We start from the raw sequence: 17,902 nt of genomic DNA on the forward strand, positions 1-17,902 counted from the left end.
TCGATGTTACCGCTGGGATACAGTCTGCTACAAAATTACTCCGAAAAATAGGAAAGGGAGGCTGCTTTTGGCAGGAGACGTCCTAACTAGAATGTCACGTGATTATGCCGAGGTGTCCCCTTTAAGTAGAGTGCGTGTGCATGCGCAAAGGGGGATGCCTCCACAAACATGGCGGCATGTCACTGAGATCCTGTGACGACCCGATCGAGCACCCCTCTGTGAGACGCCATCAGCGGTCCGGATCAGGAGCCCGCGGAGAAGAGCCGTATATTCTGTGTATTCATGAATGCGGTGGAATCGAAGACGATTGGAATTCATTCTCTTAAAGTTAATCAGTAATTCTGGAAACGCCAGTTTTTGTCTCAATAAATTCCATGAATCCATTGTCCTCCCCCAGATCCTCTCCTCCCAGCGTTCTCGTCTTTGGCCGTTTACCGTCTCTCAAAGACATTTTGTTTTTGCTTCTTCCTTATTCCATAACAGACCCAAAAACACCAAAACCATCCAATTCTGAAAGCGTTGGCCCCACGAGGAGCAAAATGAAAAGCGTGGAGAAAGGATCCTCTCGCTCTGTCGTGTCCATCCCCGGGTCTGTACGGCGGAACGTTCCTTGGCGGGTCTTCCCGGTACTTTTGTTTGTTGCCGATACTCATCCTACGCTCCAGCCGCTCCGATGGATCGCAGTGAGTCGCGATTGGACGGCCTGTGGCCGCTGGTTTGGGGTGACGTCGGCCGTCGCCCCCTCTTCCCTCTGCCTTTTTTTTATTATAAACAGCTGTAGACGATTGTCGAGGTCGTTTTCCGCAGCAGTTTTTAGGACCTGGTTCCCGTTGGCGTCGTCCACCCCCCCACCCCCCCCGCCAGTTATACGCACCCGAGGATAATGTGTCGCCGACGGCTCCGGGGGGGACAGAATAAACTAAACACAGTTTGCAGCCGCGGACTTGAATGAGACTTTTTACTATTATTATGTTGAGCCCAGAAAACGTATCTGGATCCAAGGCACAAAACCACGAGCCTCGGACGCCTCGGGCAAACCCTACGACGGCATTCAGAGACGGAGGCCGCCTCGCCGAAAATTCCCCAAACCGTGCGCCAGATCCACTTTTATAAAAAAAAGTTGCATCAAATTAGTTTTTTTTACTGTTTTTGGTTCAAATTGATACATCGTTTCCGTTTGCTTCCTTTGCTCGTGAACATTCTGGACGACATCATCATTTTATCTGCCGCGTGTTTGAAGTGGTCTCTAGAAACCCAGAACCTGCCGGCAGATCGGCCCCCATTCGGCCCCCTTCTAGTCGCCCATTTCTCCTGCTGTAAAGACTTCGATGTAGGAGCCGTAGGCCGGTCCCATCTCTAGTGCTTAGCGCGGGGATTGTTCCGGCATTATTTATTCTCCGGTTCTTGATTGATTAGAGTGGCCGCTATCTGCTCGCTGGACGTTTCTCTCCCCAGCAGCTCCGTTAGTTACTGCGGAAAATCATTTTTCATCAAAGCCCCGTCTGCTAAACAGGAATGACTTCAAGGGACCTCGAAATTTATACCTTTATTTAAGGTGGACTCACTTTTATCTTATTCACCTAAATACAAATATATCCATACGGAGGTAAATGCCTGCAGCAAACATTACAATATCTCAATCACCCAGCCGGACTCTCTGACTAATGAAAGTCTATGGAGGAAGGGACTTCATTAGCATCGCCATAAAGCATCAGCTCAGTGTGGGGTTTGAGCCGGGAAAGTCACCCAAAATATCACATGACTGACAGCAACGGCGGCTCCAGGTCTGCAGATAAAGTAAATTTATATTACTGTATACAGCGCTGGGATTATATTACTGTATACAGCGCTGGTGGGGGTTATATTACTGTATACAGCGCTGGGATTATATTACTGTATACAGCGCTGGTGGGGGTTATATTACTGTATACAGCGCTGGGGGTTATATTACTGTATACAGCGCTGGGGGTTATATTACTGTATACAGCGCGGGGGGTTATATTACTGTACACAGCGCTGGGGGTTATATTACTGTATACAGCGCTGGGGGTTATATTACTGTATACAGCGCTGGGGGTTATATTACTGTATACAGTGCTGGGGGTTATATTACTGTATACAGCGCTGGGGTTATATTACTGGATACAGTGCTGGGGGTTATATTACTGTATACAGTGCTGGGGGGGTTATATTACTGTATACAGCGCTGGGGGGTTATATTACTGTATACAGCGCTGGGGGTTATATTACTGTATACAGCACTGGGGGTTATATTACTGTATACAGTGCTGGGGGTTATATTACGGTATACAGCGCTGGGGGGTTATAACTGTATACAGCGCTGGGGGGTTATATTACTGTATACAGCACTGGGGGGTTATATTACTGTATACAGCGCGGGGGGTTATATTACTGTATACAGCGTGGGGGGTTATATTACTGTATACAGCGCTGGGGGGTTATATTACTGTATACACCGCGGGGGGTTATATTACTGTATACAGCGCTGGGGGTTATATTACTGTATACAGCGCTGGGGGGTTATTACTGTATACAGCGCTGGGGGGTTATATTACTGTATACAGCGCTGGGGGGTTATATTACTGTATACACCGCGGGGGGTTATATTACTGTATACAGCGCTGGGGGATTATATTACTGTATACAGCGCTGGGGGGTTATATTACTGTATACAGCGCTGGGGGTTATATTACTGTATACAGCGCTGGGGGTTATATTACTGTATACAGTGCTGGGGTTATATTACTGTATACAGCGCTGGGGGGTTATATTACTGTATACAGCGCTGGGGGTTATATTACTGTATACAGCGCTGGGGGTTATATTACTGTATACAGTGCTGGGGGGTTATATTACTGTATACAGCGCTGGGGGGTTATATTACTGTATACAGCGCGGGGGGTTATATTACTGTATACAGCGCTGGGGGGTTATATTACTGTATACAGCGCGGGGGATTATATTACTGTATACAGCGCTGGGGGTTATATTACTGTATACAGCGCTGGGGGGTTATATTACTGTATACAGCGCTGGGGGTTATATTACTGTATACAGCGCTGGGGGGTTATATTACTGTATACAGCGCTGGGGGGTTATATTACTGTATACAGTGCTGGGGGTTATATTACTGTATACAGTGCTGGGGGTTATATTACTGTATACAGCGCTGGGGGGTTATATTACTGTATACAGCGCGGGGGGTTATATTACTGTATACAGCGCTGGGGGGTTATATTACTGTATACAGCGCTGGGGGTTATATTACTGTATACAGTGCTGGGGGTTATATTACTGTATACAGCGCTGGGGGGTTATTTTACTGTATACAGCGCTGGGGGTTATATTACTGTATACAGCGTGGGGGATTATATTACTGTATACAGCACTGGGGGGTTATATTACTGTATACAGCGCTGGGGGTTATATTACTGTATACAGTGCTGGGGGTTATATTACTGTATACAGCGCTGGGGGGTTATTTTACTGTATACAGCGCTGGGGGTTATATTACTGTATACAGCGTGGGGGATTATATTACTGTATACAGCGCTGGGGGTTATATTACTGTATACAGCGCTGGGGGGTTATATTACTGTATACAGTGCTGTGGGTTATATTACTGTATACAGTGCTGGGGGTTATATTACTGTATACAGCGCTGGGGGGTTATATTACTGTATACAGTGCTGGGGGTTATATTACTGTATACAGTGCTGGGGGTTATATTACTGTATACAGTGCTGGGGGTTATATTACTGTATACAGTGCTGGGGGTTATATTACTGTATACAGCGCGGGGAGTTATATTACTGTATACAGAGTTGGGGGTTATATTACTGTATAGAGAGCTGGGGGTTATATTACTGTATACAGAGTTGGGGGGTTATGTTACTGTATACAGTGCTGGGGGTTATATTACTGTATACAGCGCTGGGGGGTTATGTTACTGTATACAGTGCTGGGGGTTATATTACTGTATACAGCGCTGGGGGGTTATATTACTGTATACAGCGTAGGGGGTTATGGTTATGCGGTCTGTCTCGTGGTTGGGTCTCTCTCTGTAATCTGAGCCGCGTTGTTTTTTCTGATATTATCTGGAGTTTTGGGGTTCCTGGTGACAGGCGTGAGATTATTTCTTGGTTTCTCCGGCTCACTCTTTGCAGTAAGTGTTTGTGAGTCGGCCAGACGGCCGTAACATCCGAGCAGTTGGTTCCCGACTCCCCTGTTACTCCATACGAGCCCCCCGGGGGAGAGCTCCTCGCCGGTACGGGGCGATGCTGTTGGTGCCGCCGGCGCCGTCAGGAAAACCAATTAATTATATCATGCATTATAAATCAATAAGAGAGAATATGAAAGCGAGATCAAAGCGGCGCCGTCTCCGCGGAAACCATTGTCTCTCTGGGTAACGTTATTAACGGCCGCATCAGATGCGGGATTTATTGTAGAATCTTTTAAATGCGATATTGTCTGGGACCCCCCCCCCGAGTTATTCTTTTAACCCTTCGAGCCCATGCGACGTTCCCATGGGCGACGGCCGCTGCGGAATTATTCCAGATTTTTTTTATGTATTTTTTTTTTTAACGTCTAATTTCCCCGATCGGCCTAATAAATGATTAATAGCGTGATGGATAACCAGCCAGACGCTAACGAACCCACCCGGCCCCCCGAATCTGTCTTCTGTAGCAACCGGTGATTTGGGATACAAATTAGGATTGTGTACAGAAATGTATTAAATGTTATTAGATGCGTAAATCATGTTTATTGTCTACAAAATAGAGCCTTTGGGAGGAAATTGCTCGTCGGCGGCGTTTACGAGCGGCGCTTGTGTATCGGCGGCCGCCGCTTTGGATGCCGCGCAATAAATTGATAGCCAGGGGCTTAAAAATAATTTAACAATCGCCAGACTGACAAAGGGAGCAGAAAACAAGCGCTTTCAACAGAGATTATTTCCATAAAAGTCCCGGGGCTTTGCAGGAGAATTTTTTTTTATGTTTTATTTAATTTTTTTCATTTTTTGAGACCTGACGCGCGTTCGCGGAATCCGTCGCCGGCGGAAACCGGTGAGACCTTCATCATTATTACAGTTATTTTAGCGTCGCGGATTGGGTTTAGTAAATTTGCTTCATTTACATATAAAAGAAGAATTTTTGTGATTTTAGGGTTTTTTTTTGTTTTTTTTGTACTCGTGCAGAATAATAATTATTTTTCTAAAGCTGCAAACACTTCTTTGGGTGATTAAAGCTTCGTTTGTTTTAGAAATTAGAAATTGTAACATTAAAAAAGAAACTAGCTTCGTGTTTTTAAGGATAATTCAGGTGAAAAAGCCCGGAATCTAAAGATTTTATTGAAATCATGCAAAATGAATGGAGAAGTCAGGAACGGGGGGCTGGGGTCCGAAGCTTATGGGCTCATGTTAACTGGGGGGTCCCGCTGAAGCTGGTGGGGGGGTCCTACTGACGTCAGTGTGCGTACCTGCCGCCGTCGCAGGAAACACCCCCGTTTAAAGGGAAAGTGGGCGGGGAAAGGGGCGTGTCAGGACCTTGCTCCTGCGACCCGGAGGGTTTGAGTGTCGACTCTGAGAAGGGGCGCTTCTCCCGGGGTCTCCGGAAGGGCTAAGACAGGGGCCACAACTAACTGCATAAAGAGAGCATCAAATGGTCTCCAGAAGGGGCGGGGAATGGTTCTGACCAATCACAGTTCTCCTGTCTGGAGGCCGGGATCCAGTTTTTATTTCTACAGCCAGAACCATCTATAGTGTGTTTCCATAGTAACATTCTAATGGTTGCTATGGAGATAAGACGTCTTTTCAAATTTTGTACCCAAATTGTTCTTTTATAAAACACAAACGACGGATGGGGGGTCTTATTACCATAGCAACCATTGGAATGCTTCTGCTGATTGCACCATTGCATTAGTTGCTATAGTGATAAGGTCAGATTTAAAACCATGCACCAGGATCACTTTTTATAAATGCCCCCCGTTGTTTTTGTTGGTTGAAGGGCCGTTATAAGGTGCCGGCGCCCCTTCAACAATGGAAAGTTATTATCTCATAGAAGTAGGGAATCTGCCCCCTGAAGGATCCTAGCAGCCCGTGTCCGCCATATCCACCATATCCGCTATATCCGCCGTGTCCGCCATATCCGCCGGGTCTGCAGAGTCCCCCGTGTCCGCCGGGTCCGCAGAGTCCGTCGCTAAGAAACTGAAGGTCACGTCTCAAAAACAAAGTTAATGTTCGGTGACTAAACTACATTATGTTGCTTTTTTTTCAATGTGTCAAATGTATGTTAAATAAAAATTCACGGTATAATCACCCGAGATAATTGCAGAGTGTAGAGTAATCCTGGTGACTCTTTTACCCCGAAGCAGAGCCGGAGAATGCTAATCAGCTGCCGGCCGGCGAACAATGGCTCTGAACATAGAAACATAGAACCATTCCATCTCTAGAACCATCCAGAACGGTACATATTGTGGGATCCTTCCTCACTGGCAGGGAGAGCGGGTTCTAGAAGTCGAGTTGGGTTCCAGAAGCCGTTTATAAGGAAGTTCCATAAATGTAGAACGGCCAGTCGGTTCCGTTTATGGAGTCAGGCGAGCTTTTCATAGCCAGCAAGAAAGGGGTTAATGTCTAATATTATTAATTAGCAGAATTCCGATTCCACCTCCTTTCTCTACAAATGAAGCGGAATTCTACCAGCTTTTCTTTTTTTTAAATGAACCAGGAATGTATGGGGCGCAGGAACATATATAGGGAAAAAATAAAAACAACACAATATAGTGTAGACTGTACTTTCGATGTAAGTGATAAAGTGATATGTTGCACTCACAAGTGTAAGAGGCAAATCCAACCCATCAACATGGACTGTAAAGAGGCTTTTAATATTCTTCAGTGAATATTCAGTGAATAATTCAGTTTTTTTTAAACTGAGCGATAATGAATTTATCAGCATCACAAAAAACGGATAAACGAGCCCGGGGAGGAATCAGCGACGTTGGATCTTCACGACATTCAGACATGGCCAGGATGCGCGGGTTATCGGTGGGATGCAGTGGCGGCTGTCAGCCGGTATTCTGATACGCAGTGACGGATGAGCGCTCTGTTCTTGGGTGATGTCGCATCGTCTCCCGGCGCGGCCCGCGGGCTGTTTCATGGCGCACGTTAATATCCCGCGTTATATGTAATTGGTTACCGTGTGGCAGCCGGCGCTGCCTTCAGCCCCTCCCCCGGGAACCGTCACATACATGACCCGTAGCTTAATGATACGGCCAGCTGCTAACAGAGTCTGCATGAGGACCCCCAACTGGTGTCTGCGGGAGAAGCCCCCCCATCCATAGCTGGTAAATAACACTGTCAGGTACCAGATTATCACGCTATACCTCCCAGCTGCCCTGGGTTTTATGGCACAGTCCCGGTTTTCAAACACTGGCCTCCTATCCAGCCAACACCTGTGGGCAGTGGAGCTCATTGGTCGTTTGGCGAGATGCTCTGCAGCACCCGACCTCCATCGCATCTCCCAGGTGGGGTCTTGGCCGGGTCTCACCTGTACCTCAGGGGTCCCATGTTTTTGGGATAACCCAGCTGATTATCAGATTATGTATCAGAGCGCGGTGTGCTGAGAAGCTGACAGTCAGGGCAGTAAAGCGAGGCTGAGCGCTGGAGCGAGGAGGGCAGCGGCGGGGGGGCGGAGCTTAAAGAGCAAACATGGCGTCTTTATAAATCCTGACAATAGAGTCGCAGAAACCAAGAATTCCCCGATATCCGGAGATATATTTCAGGCGATAATTAGCTCTTCAAACAAACGATCCGAGTCGGTGGTCTGCGGCCGAGGTGACCGTAAATCCTGCGGACCCCGGGAATCGCAGCAATGAGGAGTTTTAATTCGCTGTCTCTTTCCTCGAGAGGCTCCTTCAGCGAGGGCTTCAGCTCCTTGTTGATGATCGCGCCAATAATTGTCCATAATTTAGAATTATTGTGCGCTGGAGACGCGTTCCGCCTGCTGAATGCCGAGGGTTTATTGAGCTGCAGAGTATGGGAAGCGGGGGGGGGGGCGGTCGTGGCATCTCTATTGTGGTCACGTTAGGACTAGACTTCACGATTATCAGGACTGTTGGCAGGCTTGGACAGGCACAGAAACCCAGAACCCATCGTCAGATCGGCCCCCGGCGGCCCCCGTCTAGTCGCCCGTTTCTCCTGCTGTAAAGATTCAAACCTTAATCAGTTGCTGGTCTCGTCTTAGATTCAGGAGCCGTATGTCTATCCCATGCATGTTTAATACCCTCACTGCATTACCCTCTACCACTTCTGCTGGGAGGCTGCTCCACTTATCCACCACCCTCTCAGTAAAATAAAATAACTTCCTTCCGTTCCATCTCAGTCTCTGACTCTCTAGTGTTAGATTCCGGTCTCTTGTTGTAACTTTTCTCCATCTTTTTTCCATTTTTTACGTATTCGGATATAAAGCGGGAAGTCGCGCACGCACAGAGCCGCTCAGCAGGGGAGATGCAGTCGTGATGGAACGAGCAAATCGATAGGCGGTAATGCTCCGTGATAAAACGGGGGACGTCAAGCGCTTTCTATCGATTCCCTCATCATTGGTGCAATAAATGTTTTTCTTTCTTTATTGAAGATAATAATCACGTTTTTTTTTTTGTCGTTTTTCCGTTTATTTTCGCAGCTTTTGCCGCTAATCAGTAAATTGTATTTTTATATTTGCCGAGTCTCTCCGTGTTTGAGCCAAATAGTGAAACATTAACTCCGGAAACGCAACAACGTTCTGTCCTTTTCTTAAAGGTCCTTTTTACCAGATGGAATGATTTCATCTGAAAAAGAGACCTCCGTGGTATCTTGGTTAGGTAACTTTCCATCTCTTTTCGAAGTGGGCCCATTAAAAGCTGCGATCCCCTCATACCCCGCAAACATTCTGACCTCCTAGAAAAGAGGGGGTCAGGGGAGGAGAGAGGGGCATCAGGGGAGGGGAGAGGGGCATCAGCGGTTTGGGGCCCAGAGAGGGTCTGGTCTGCGGTTATCAGTATTAGGATCAGTGACGTCATCTTCTTACCCCAGTCTGGGGCAGGGGTGGTCACATGCTCAGGTTTTTACCCCAGCCTCGGGAGAACAGGCAGATTCTTGGGGTCACACAGTCTGGAGGCAACACCCTATTGGTGCTTTTCTCCCTGCTTTATCACAGCTGGAATCCCTGCTTGAATACAGGTGACTTCATTCGCAATATCTTCACCTCCTGATAAGTCACAGTTCCCATAACGACCGTGTCGGTGCGATGGGATCTATATGATGGCTGTTAAAGGGTTAATATCTGGGACGTCGCGGGGACGGGGGGATTATTGCCCGGGTATAGGTGTGGGGGGGGCGCGTTTTCCCGGGGCTCCTCGGCGCGGCCCCCGCGGGGATCGTTTCCGGGACCTTAAAGCGCATTTAGGTTTAAATAATCTATCGCAGTAAAGCGGCGGCTCCGGGGAGCGGAGGATCGTTGGGCCGGAGGAGACGATCTGCGCTTCACGGGGAAATAAGAAGGGGGTTTGCATTCAGATGGCGCCTCGTGGAGCGAGCGAGCGGCCGCCGGGGTGGGGGGCGCCGGGGGGAGACGCAATCATTTCTCACGGATTCCAAAAACTGTTTTAGTTCAGACTTTATTAATGAAACGGACATTTTTAATAAAAGCTCCGTCATTTTTATTATTTTAGGGGAGTTTTATTTATGTTGCCCGGGGGGGGGGGGCGCCGGGTTTTTTGGCTCCGCTCCGTCTTTCGCGGTCTGGGCGCTGAGCGTCAGCTCTGATACTACGCGCGGCGGGGGAGGCCTTTAACCCTTTAAGAGGGGGGCAGGGGAATTGCCTCTATGGAGTCATTACGTGCCGAGGTTTAACCATTTCATGGGACCCTCCAGCCGTTGTCCGCAGTTCTGTGCAGCCGATCCCTTTACATTTTCATGGTGCCCCCTATAAAGTGTATAAGAAGACCCCCCGGTCCTCCGCAGGTAATTACCGGACCCACAGCCCGCGGAAAGGGTCCCCAGCGAAAATCATGAACGAGGCAAAATTTCCGGGGTCACCCCTTGGTGATGCGCTGTGGAGTCGGGTAACTGAAAGGTTTTCCCACCACAAGTCTCCTGCCGGCTCCCAATTTACAGCCAGACCCTCAGGATTAGACCCCCGTCGGGGTCGGGGGGACAGATTGGAAGCCCCTCTTTGGGTCCACATCCCCCCGGTCCGGCCGCTGCCCCTCACCCTGGCTGAGTTACCCCGAGGGGGGGGATTCATCCGTTAAGCTCCGAGTCGTATTGATCGCTGCTCTCTCTGTAATGTCTGACGGCCGGCAGCCGATCGCAGCCCGCAGCACGTCGCGCCGTATCTATCGGGAGAGCGCTGTCATGCGCGAGCGTTTCGGAGTCAGTTATTCATCCGGTGATTTCTCTCCCCGGACCAAAAAATCTGCGGAGTCCGGGGGCTGACGGGGGAGGGGGAGTGGGGGTTAGCGGAACGCGTCGCGTCTCCCGAGCGGCTCAGAAACTCGCGTTTTGTTTAACGCAAACATAAGAAATTCTGTAGATCCGCGTTGTTTTGTGAAGCCCCCAGTACTGCGCTACGGAATATGATGGCGCTATATCAACCGATAAAAAATACTTTATAAATAGGAGAGGTGACAGCTTCGGGGGTCTGGGGGGGTCTGGGGGCGTCTCGGCTGTAAATCTGGCGCTATATAGAACAATAAATAATAATTCATCCCGGAGGCGATCGATGGGGTTAAAGTCCGGGCTGTATGGAGCCCCCCGAGCCCCTCCGCACCGGACCCTTCAAACCATAACTCACCTTCAGGAGAAGCTGCAGCCCAACGACCCCCCCTTCGTGGTCCCATTTGGTCAACTGTGCCTGTAAGGCATGTAGTTGGGGGGCAGCGAAGGGAATATACATATGAGGGGTTTCTGTCCCCCTTTCTATGCATTTTTAAGGGGGGGGCATGAAAAGTTAACCCACTCAGCTATCATATACATGAAATGCAAATAAAGGCTGGACTGTCCCTTTAAATCTTATCCATACAAACCACCTGTCCCGATTATTAAAGAGAAAAGGCTTTCAAGTCTTGATTAAAAAACCCCAAGACCCCCAGCAGTGAGGGGGGGCGGACTCCGCGCCGCGCATACTTCACTCTAATGATTCATTAGATATGACGGTAAAAATCACCGTTTTACTGAATCTCGCGTTTCTTCGGCTCTGAGCGGAGACCGCCGATAATATTCACTTCTAAATAATCAATAAACGCAATTAGTTTCCAACCCAAAGTGTTCCGTTCCCACCGCGTTTATTTATCGGCTGAAATGAAACCGGTAACTGCGGGGAACGCTCGCTTCCTTCGCCTCGGAAATGTTTATTCGCCGAATAAAGGAAATTGACTTTTTTAATAGATTAACAAAAATGCCGTTTATTCTACCCGGTTGTTGCGAGTTATTTAATATTTAAAATAAAAATTAGGAATAACGAACAAATCGCAAATCTTTTTTTTTGATAGACGCTGTAAACGGACCCCCCCCCCCGGAATTCTGGAGATAAATAGTAACGGGATTTCCATGTAGCCGCGCCAGTGAGGAATGCATATTAAAATACCCAAGAGGGTGAAACAGCCTCCCAGCAGAGTTGGTAGAGGGTAATACAGTAATAAATGCATGTGGGGGGATTCTGTAGATCAAGGGGGATCAAAGCTAAATTTAAAGGGACCACCCAGCTATCCCGTGGATTATACTGAATGTTAAAGCCCTTCCGCTGCGTCCACACCGGGTCTTTCTGAGGCTTCTAAACCCCGACGGAGCTCGGTAGACGGCCCTCGCCGGCCCCTTGAGAAAAGAACTTGTTTGCAGGGCTGGAGGATCGAGTGATGAGCGGGGCTGGTACTAACCATATGCCCCCCCCTCCATAAAAAAGGGGAAAAAAACAAGAATTAGTATTTTTAATCGATATTCGCGCTTTGATTTTTATTCATTTCCGGACGGAATGTCATTAAATTTAATCGATTGCTAATTATTTCATGCGGGGCAGAATTGTTAAAATATTTTGTTTAACGGCTTTATCGATTCATTAACTGAGCAATAAACTCTTCCCTGGAGACGCCGCGGATACCGGACGTTGGTTCCCCTGCCAGTGGGCCGAGCGTGTTCCGCGACGCGGCGTCTATAAAACGACCGAAACGGGGAGAGCCCTGGAAATAAATGACATTTTTACCGTTTATTTTGCTGCATGCACCACACCGAGCTGATGCTTTATGGTGATGCTAATGAAGTCCGTTCCTCCATAGACTTTCATTAGTCAGAGAGTCCGACTGGGTGATTTAGACTGAGCCATTCTATTGTTCCCCACAGGCAGTATGATAAGGAAAAATAAATCTCGCCGTGCGCTTCTCTGTCGTTCCTGATTCATGATGGTGATGAAGTAATCGCCGCCACGTCTTGTAAGCTCCTAGGAGCGAGGCCCCCTTCTCCGTCTATACGTGTTATGTGTGTTACCGGCCGTTTGGTATAACAGCGCTACGGCATCTGCTGGCGCTCTATAAATAAAATAACGGATCAGAACCGCAGGTGGAAGTACCGGGTTTGGGTCTAACGTTCCATTCCTTGTGTTCCAGAGTCCAGTCCGGGTCTTACCTCAGCACCGGTTGGTTCACCCTAATCCTCGCCATGGAGGCGTGCGAGAGGATCCGGGTCTACGGGATGATTAACGACACCTACTGCAGGTAAGAACCACCGGATACCCCCCCCTCGGGGTAATTACAGCTCGTTTCAGTATCAGACGTTGCCCCCGCTGTGCTGTCCCTGGACACCTGACCCCAGCCTATCATCCCGTTAACCTTTCAGGTGCCAAAGGCGTGTTTGGTGCATTTCTCCTCTTTGCTATGAATTATTAAATGTATCGATTCAGAGGGCTTTAAACACTAAACGGCTCTAAGGGGCACAATACGGGGTATAACAGGCCTCTCTCACCCCTTTAACATCCAGGGGTATTAAGCATCTTGCAGGGACGGGTTGTGGGGTCTTCGTACCGAGGTCCCGTTCTGGGTGCCCCCCCCGGGAAGGGATTGGGTTTCAGCGCCCCCCCCGGGGGGAGTCCGGATGTTACTGAGCGCGCTCCGCTGTGTTTCCTCCCCAGGACGGGGGGCTTTCGGAGGGTCCCGTATCATTACTACGAGCCGGGCCGCGACGAGTGCGACGAGTATCTCCTGCATGAGAACGCGGCACACGGAGGACACAGGTTTATCACCGAAAAGCGAGTGTTCGCCAAGTGGGCAAAGCTGCACAATATAACGTTCACTCACCCAGACTGGGCAGCGTGACCTCCACTCACAGGGTTCCCTCCACTCACCTGACAGTGTTACCTCCACTCACCTAGACCTCACAGAGTTACCTCCACTCACCTGGACCTCACAGTGTTACCTCCACTCACCCCAACCTCACGATATGACCTCCACTCACAGTGCAATCTCCACTCACCCTCACCTCACAGTGTTACCTGTGCTTGTTACAACCTCACTATGTGACCTCCACTCGCCCCAACCTCACGATATGACCTCTACTCACAGTGCAATCTCCACTCACCCTCACCTCACAGTGTTACCTCCACTCACCTGGACCTCACAGTGTTACCTGCGCTTGTTACAACCTCACTATGTGACCTCCACTCACCCCAACCTCACGATATGACCTCCACTCACAGTGCAATCTCCACTCACCCTCACCTCACAGTGTTGCCTCTACTCACAGGGTGCCCTCCACTCACCTTAACCTCACAGTGTTGCCTCCACTCACTCCATCCCTTACAAAAAATTACTGCAGTTTTTCTGAAGTAATACTGCAGTTTTTTGGACATGAAAAAACGGCAATACTGCACATTTACCGCACTTTTTTTTTATATTGCAAACCTACAGTTGTAATTCAATATACTGCAGCTTTATTGCATTTGTACTTCCGTACAAAAATAACTGCAGTAAAACTGCGGTAAATGTGCAGTATTGCAGTTTTTTGGGGAATTACCCCAAATGCAGCAGAATTACCCCAAATGCAGCGGAATTACCCCAAATGCAGCAGAATTACCCCAAATGTGAAGGTTGAAGAGTTTCTGACGTCACGATGGCCGGCGATGCAATACTTGACGAGATTCGTTTACTTGATAACACTGAGTATCCGTTGATACCGGGCAGCAAAGCGAGTATTTTTATAACTATTTTTTTACGATTTTTGTATTTCTCATTCTAACTGATTTTTATTGTATTTTCTACGCACGATACCCCTCCCTGATACCCCCTCTCTCCCTGATACCCCTCTCTCCCTGATACCCCCCTCTCCCTGATACCCCCTCTCTCCCTGATACCCCCCTCCCTGATACCCCCCTCCCTGATACCCCCCTCTCTGATACCCCCTCCCTGAGACCCCCCCTCTCCCTGATACCCCCTCTCTCCCTGATACCCCCTCCCTGATACCCCCCCTCTCCCTGATACCCCTCTCTCCCTGATACCCCCCTCTCCCTGATACCCCTCTCCCTGATACCCCTCTCTCCCTGATACCCCCCTCCCTGATACCCCTCTCTCCCTAATACCCCCCTCCCTGATACCCCCCTCTCCCTGATACCCCCCGTCTCCCTGATACCCCCCTCCCTGATACCCCCCTCTCTGATACCCCCCTCTCCCTGATACCCCCCTCTCTTATACCCCCCTCTCTGATACCCCTCTCCCTGATACCCCTCTCCCTGATACCCCTCTCCCTAATACCCCTCTCCCTGATACCCCCCCTCCCTGATACCCCCCCTCTCTGATACCCCCCCTCTCTGATACCGCGTGTAGCTGTAACATACACAGGTATACCGGCTCATGTAACGGCTTTATTTCAGTTTTGATCATTTATCAGCAAGGACGGGGTTAACAATCTCAGTATCCAAAAAAATACATTTCAGTAACAACAACGGCGATAGAAATATCCCTGATTTATCTATAAACCTCCCAACACCAGCGCTGTATACAGTAACAACCCCGAGCGCTGTATACAGTAATATAACCCCCAGCACTCTATACAGTAATATAACCCCCCAGTGCTGTATACAGTAATATAACCCCCAGCGCTGTATACAGTAATATAACCCCCAACGCTGTATACAGTAATATAACCCCCCAGCGCTGTATACAGTAATATAACCCCCAGCGCTGTATACAGTAATACAACCCCCAGCGCTGTATACAGTAATATAACCCCCAGCGCTGTATACAGTAATACAACCCCCAGTGCTGTATACAGTAATATAACCCCCCAGCGCTGTATACAGTAATACAACCCCCAGCGCTGTATACAGTAATATAACCCCCAGCGCTGTATACAGTAATACAACCCCCAGCGCTGTATACAGTAATATAACCCCCCAGTGCTGTATACAGTAATATAACCCCCAGCGCTGTATACAGTAATATAACCCCCCAGCGCTGTATACAGTAATACAACCCCCCAGTGCTGTATACAGTAATATAACCCCCAGCACTGTATACAGTAATATAACCCCCAGCGCTGTATACAGTAATATAACCCCCAGCGCTGTATACAGTAATATAACCCCCAGCGCTGTATACAGTAATATAACCCCCGCGCTGTATACAGTAATATAACCCCCAGTGCTGTATACAGTAATATAACCCCAGCGCTGTATACAATAATATAACCCCCCAGCGCTGTATACAGTAATATAACCCCCCAGCGCTGTATACAGTAATATAACCCCCCAGCGCTGTATACAGTAATATAACCCCCAGCACTGTATACAGTAATATAACCCCCAGCGCTGTATACAGTAATATAACACCCCAGCACTATATACAGTAATATAACCCCCAGCACTGTATACAGTAATATAACCCCCCCAGCGCTGTATACAGTAATATAACCCCCCAGCGCTGTATACAGTAATATAACCCCCAGCGCTGTATACAGTAATATAACCCCCAGCGCTGTATACAGTAATATAACCCCCACAGCGCTGTATACAGTAATATAACCCCCCAGCGCTGTATACAGTAATATAACCCCCCAGCGCTGTATACAGTAATATAACCCCCAGCGCTGTATACAGTAATATAACCCCCAGCGCTGTATACAGTAATATAACCCCCAGCGCTGTATACAGTAATATAACCCCCAGCGCTGTATACAGTAATATAACCCCCCAGCGCTGTATACAGTAATATAACCCCCCAGCGCTGTATACAGTAATATAACCCCCCAGCGCTGTATACAGTAATATAACCCCCAGCGCTGTATACAGTAATATAACCCCCAGCGCTGTATACAGTAATATAACCCCAGCACTGTATACAGTAATATAACCCCCAGCGCTGTATACAGTAATATAACCCCAGCACTGTATACAGTAATATAACCCCCAGCACTGTATACAGTAATATAACCCCCCAGCACTGTATACAGTAATATAACCCCCAGCGCTGTATACAGTAATATAAGTTGGGGTGTTTAGTAGATCGGGGATCAGGTAACGGAGTGAGAATTATACAAACGGCTGACATCCGGCTGTTTATTCTGATTTAATGAATGATTTTTCCATCTTGGAATTAAAGCCGTTTCTGTTTCTTCGCCGGTTAGGAAATATTTTACCAAATTGTCCCCCTGTTCCTGCTGAGTCGCCGGGCGGTTACCGCGGGTGTTTTGTTATCCGTTTAAATGTTTCGTTAACTTTAATATTCGGGGTCATTTATACAACATTTTGTAATAAACTCAATAAAGGACTTTTTTTACATCCGTCTGAAGATTCCCGGTTTCTGCACCGGCGGGTGGGAGACTTTTGAGGCGTGTGGTTCGGGTAACATGCGGTTGCTGCAGCTTCCAGGGTCCGGCTCGGTTGTCACGGCCGACGTCTGATGAAGCCGCCGGACGGCCCTGCGTTTATTCAGCCGGATCACACAGAATGAGACGGACCTAAAAACACTCGAGCCGCACAGACTGACCCAATCGACTCAACGCCAACGGCCCCCAGTGGCCCCCAGAAGCCCCCAGAAGGGACATATAAAAAAACCTATAAGAGAACATAGCAGACATGGCTGTGATAAAGGGCCATTGGAACACAGGGGTGATGGGAGTGATAAAGGGCCATTGGAACACAGGAGTGATGGGAGTGATAAAGGGCCATTGGAGCACAGGAGTGATGGGAGTGATAAAGGGCCATTGGAACACAGGAGTGATGGGAGTGATAAAGGGCCATTGGAACACAGGGGTGATGGGAGTGATAAAGGGCCATTGGAACACAGGAGTGATGGGAGTGATAAAGGGCCATTGGAGCACAGGAGTGATGGGAGTGATAAAGGGCCATTGGAACACAGGAGTGATGGGAGTGATAAAGGGCCATTGGGACCCAGGAGTGATGGGAGTGATAAAGGGCCATTGGAACACAGGAGTGATGGGAGTGATAAAGTGCCCCTGGAACACAGGAGTGATGGGAGTGATAAAGGGCCATTGGAGCACAGGAGTGATGGGAGTGATAAAGGGCCATTGGAGCACAGGAGTGATGGGAGTGATAAAGGCCTCTGTGCGCCTATGAAGAGATTCGATTTAAATTCTGATTAAAAATCAGCCTTTTCTAGCTATAATAGTCATTTACAACATTAACCCCGTCAGTGCTGGATTTCTCATCCATTTCATGTTATTTTAATGGAAACAATGTGCTTTAAAAAAACCAAGGAACTTTCTAAGTTATTATTCAGCGTACGGGGCGGGCAGGAATTAGTTAATCAGTGGTACTTTTCGCTGGCCCCCCCGGGGATCTGTATATCGTATTTATAGTCCCCGTCACATTATTTCCTCCCAATAAATTCAGAGACCCCGGAAATATCA

At 48.4% G+C, this 17,902-nt stretch overlaps 1 protein-coding gene across 2 annotated transcripts in view; it reads left to right on the forward strand.

The window, feature by feature from the left end:
• ST6GALNAC3 (ST6 N-acetylgalactosaminide alpha-2,6-sialyltransferase 3) overlaps positions 1 to 13,374 on the forward strand; it is a 39,350-nt gene extending 25,976 nt beyond the window's left edge. For both annotated transcript variants that reach the window (XM_053469717.1, XM_053469718.1), the window contains 2 exons: positions 12,652 to 12,759; positions 13,173 to 13,374. In XM_053469717.1, the coding sequence (XP_053325692.1) occupies positions 12,652 to 12,759; positions 13,173 to 13,356 (292 nt within the window). In that variant the 3' untranslated portion in view covers positions 13,357 to 13,374. The remainder of the gene's footprint in view (positions 1 to 12,651; positions 12,760 to 13,172) is intronic.
• Positions 13,375 to 17,902: the final 4,528 nt, after the last annotated feature.

This window comes from Spea bombifrons, chromosome 6, assembly GCF_027358695.1.
Source record: "Spea bombifrons isolate aSpeBom1 chromosome 6, aSpeBom1.2.pri, whole genome shotgun sequence".
NCBI classification, from domain to species: domain Eukaryota; kingdom Metazoa; phylum Chordata; class Amphibia; order Anura; family Pelobatidae; genus Spea; species Spea bombifrons.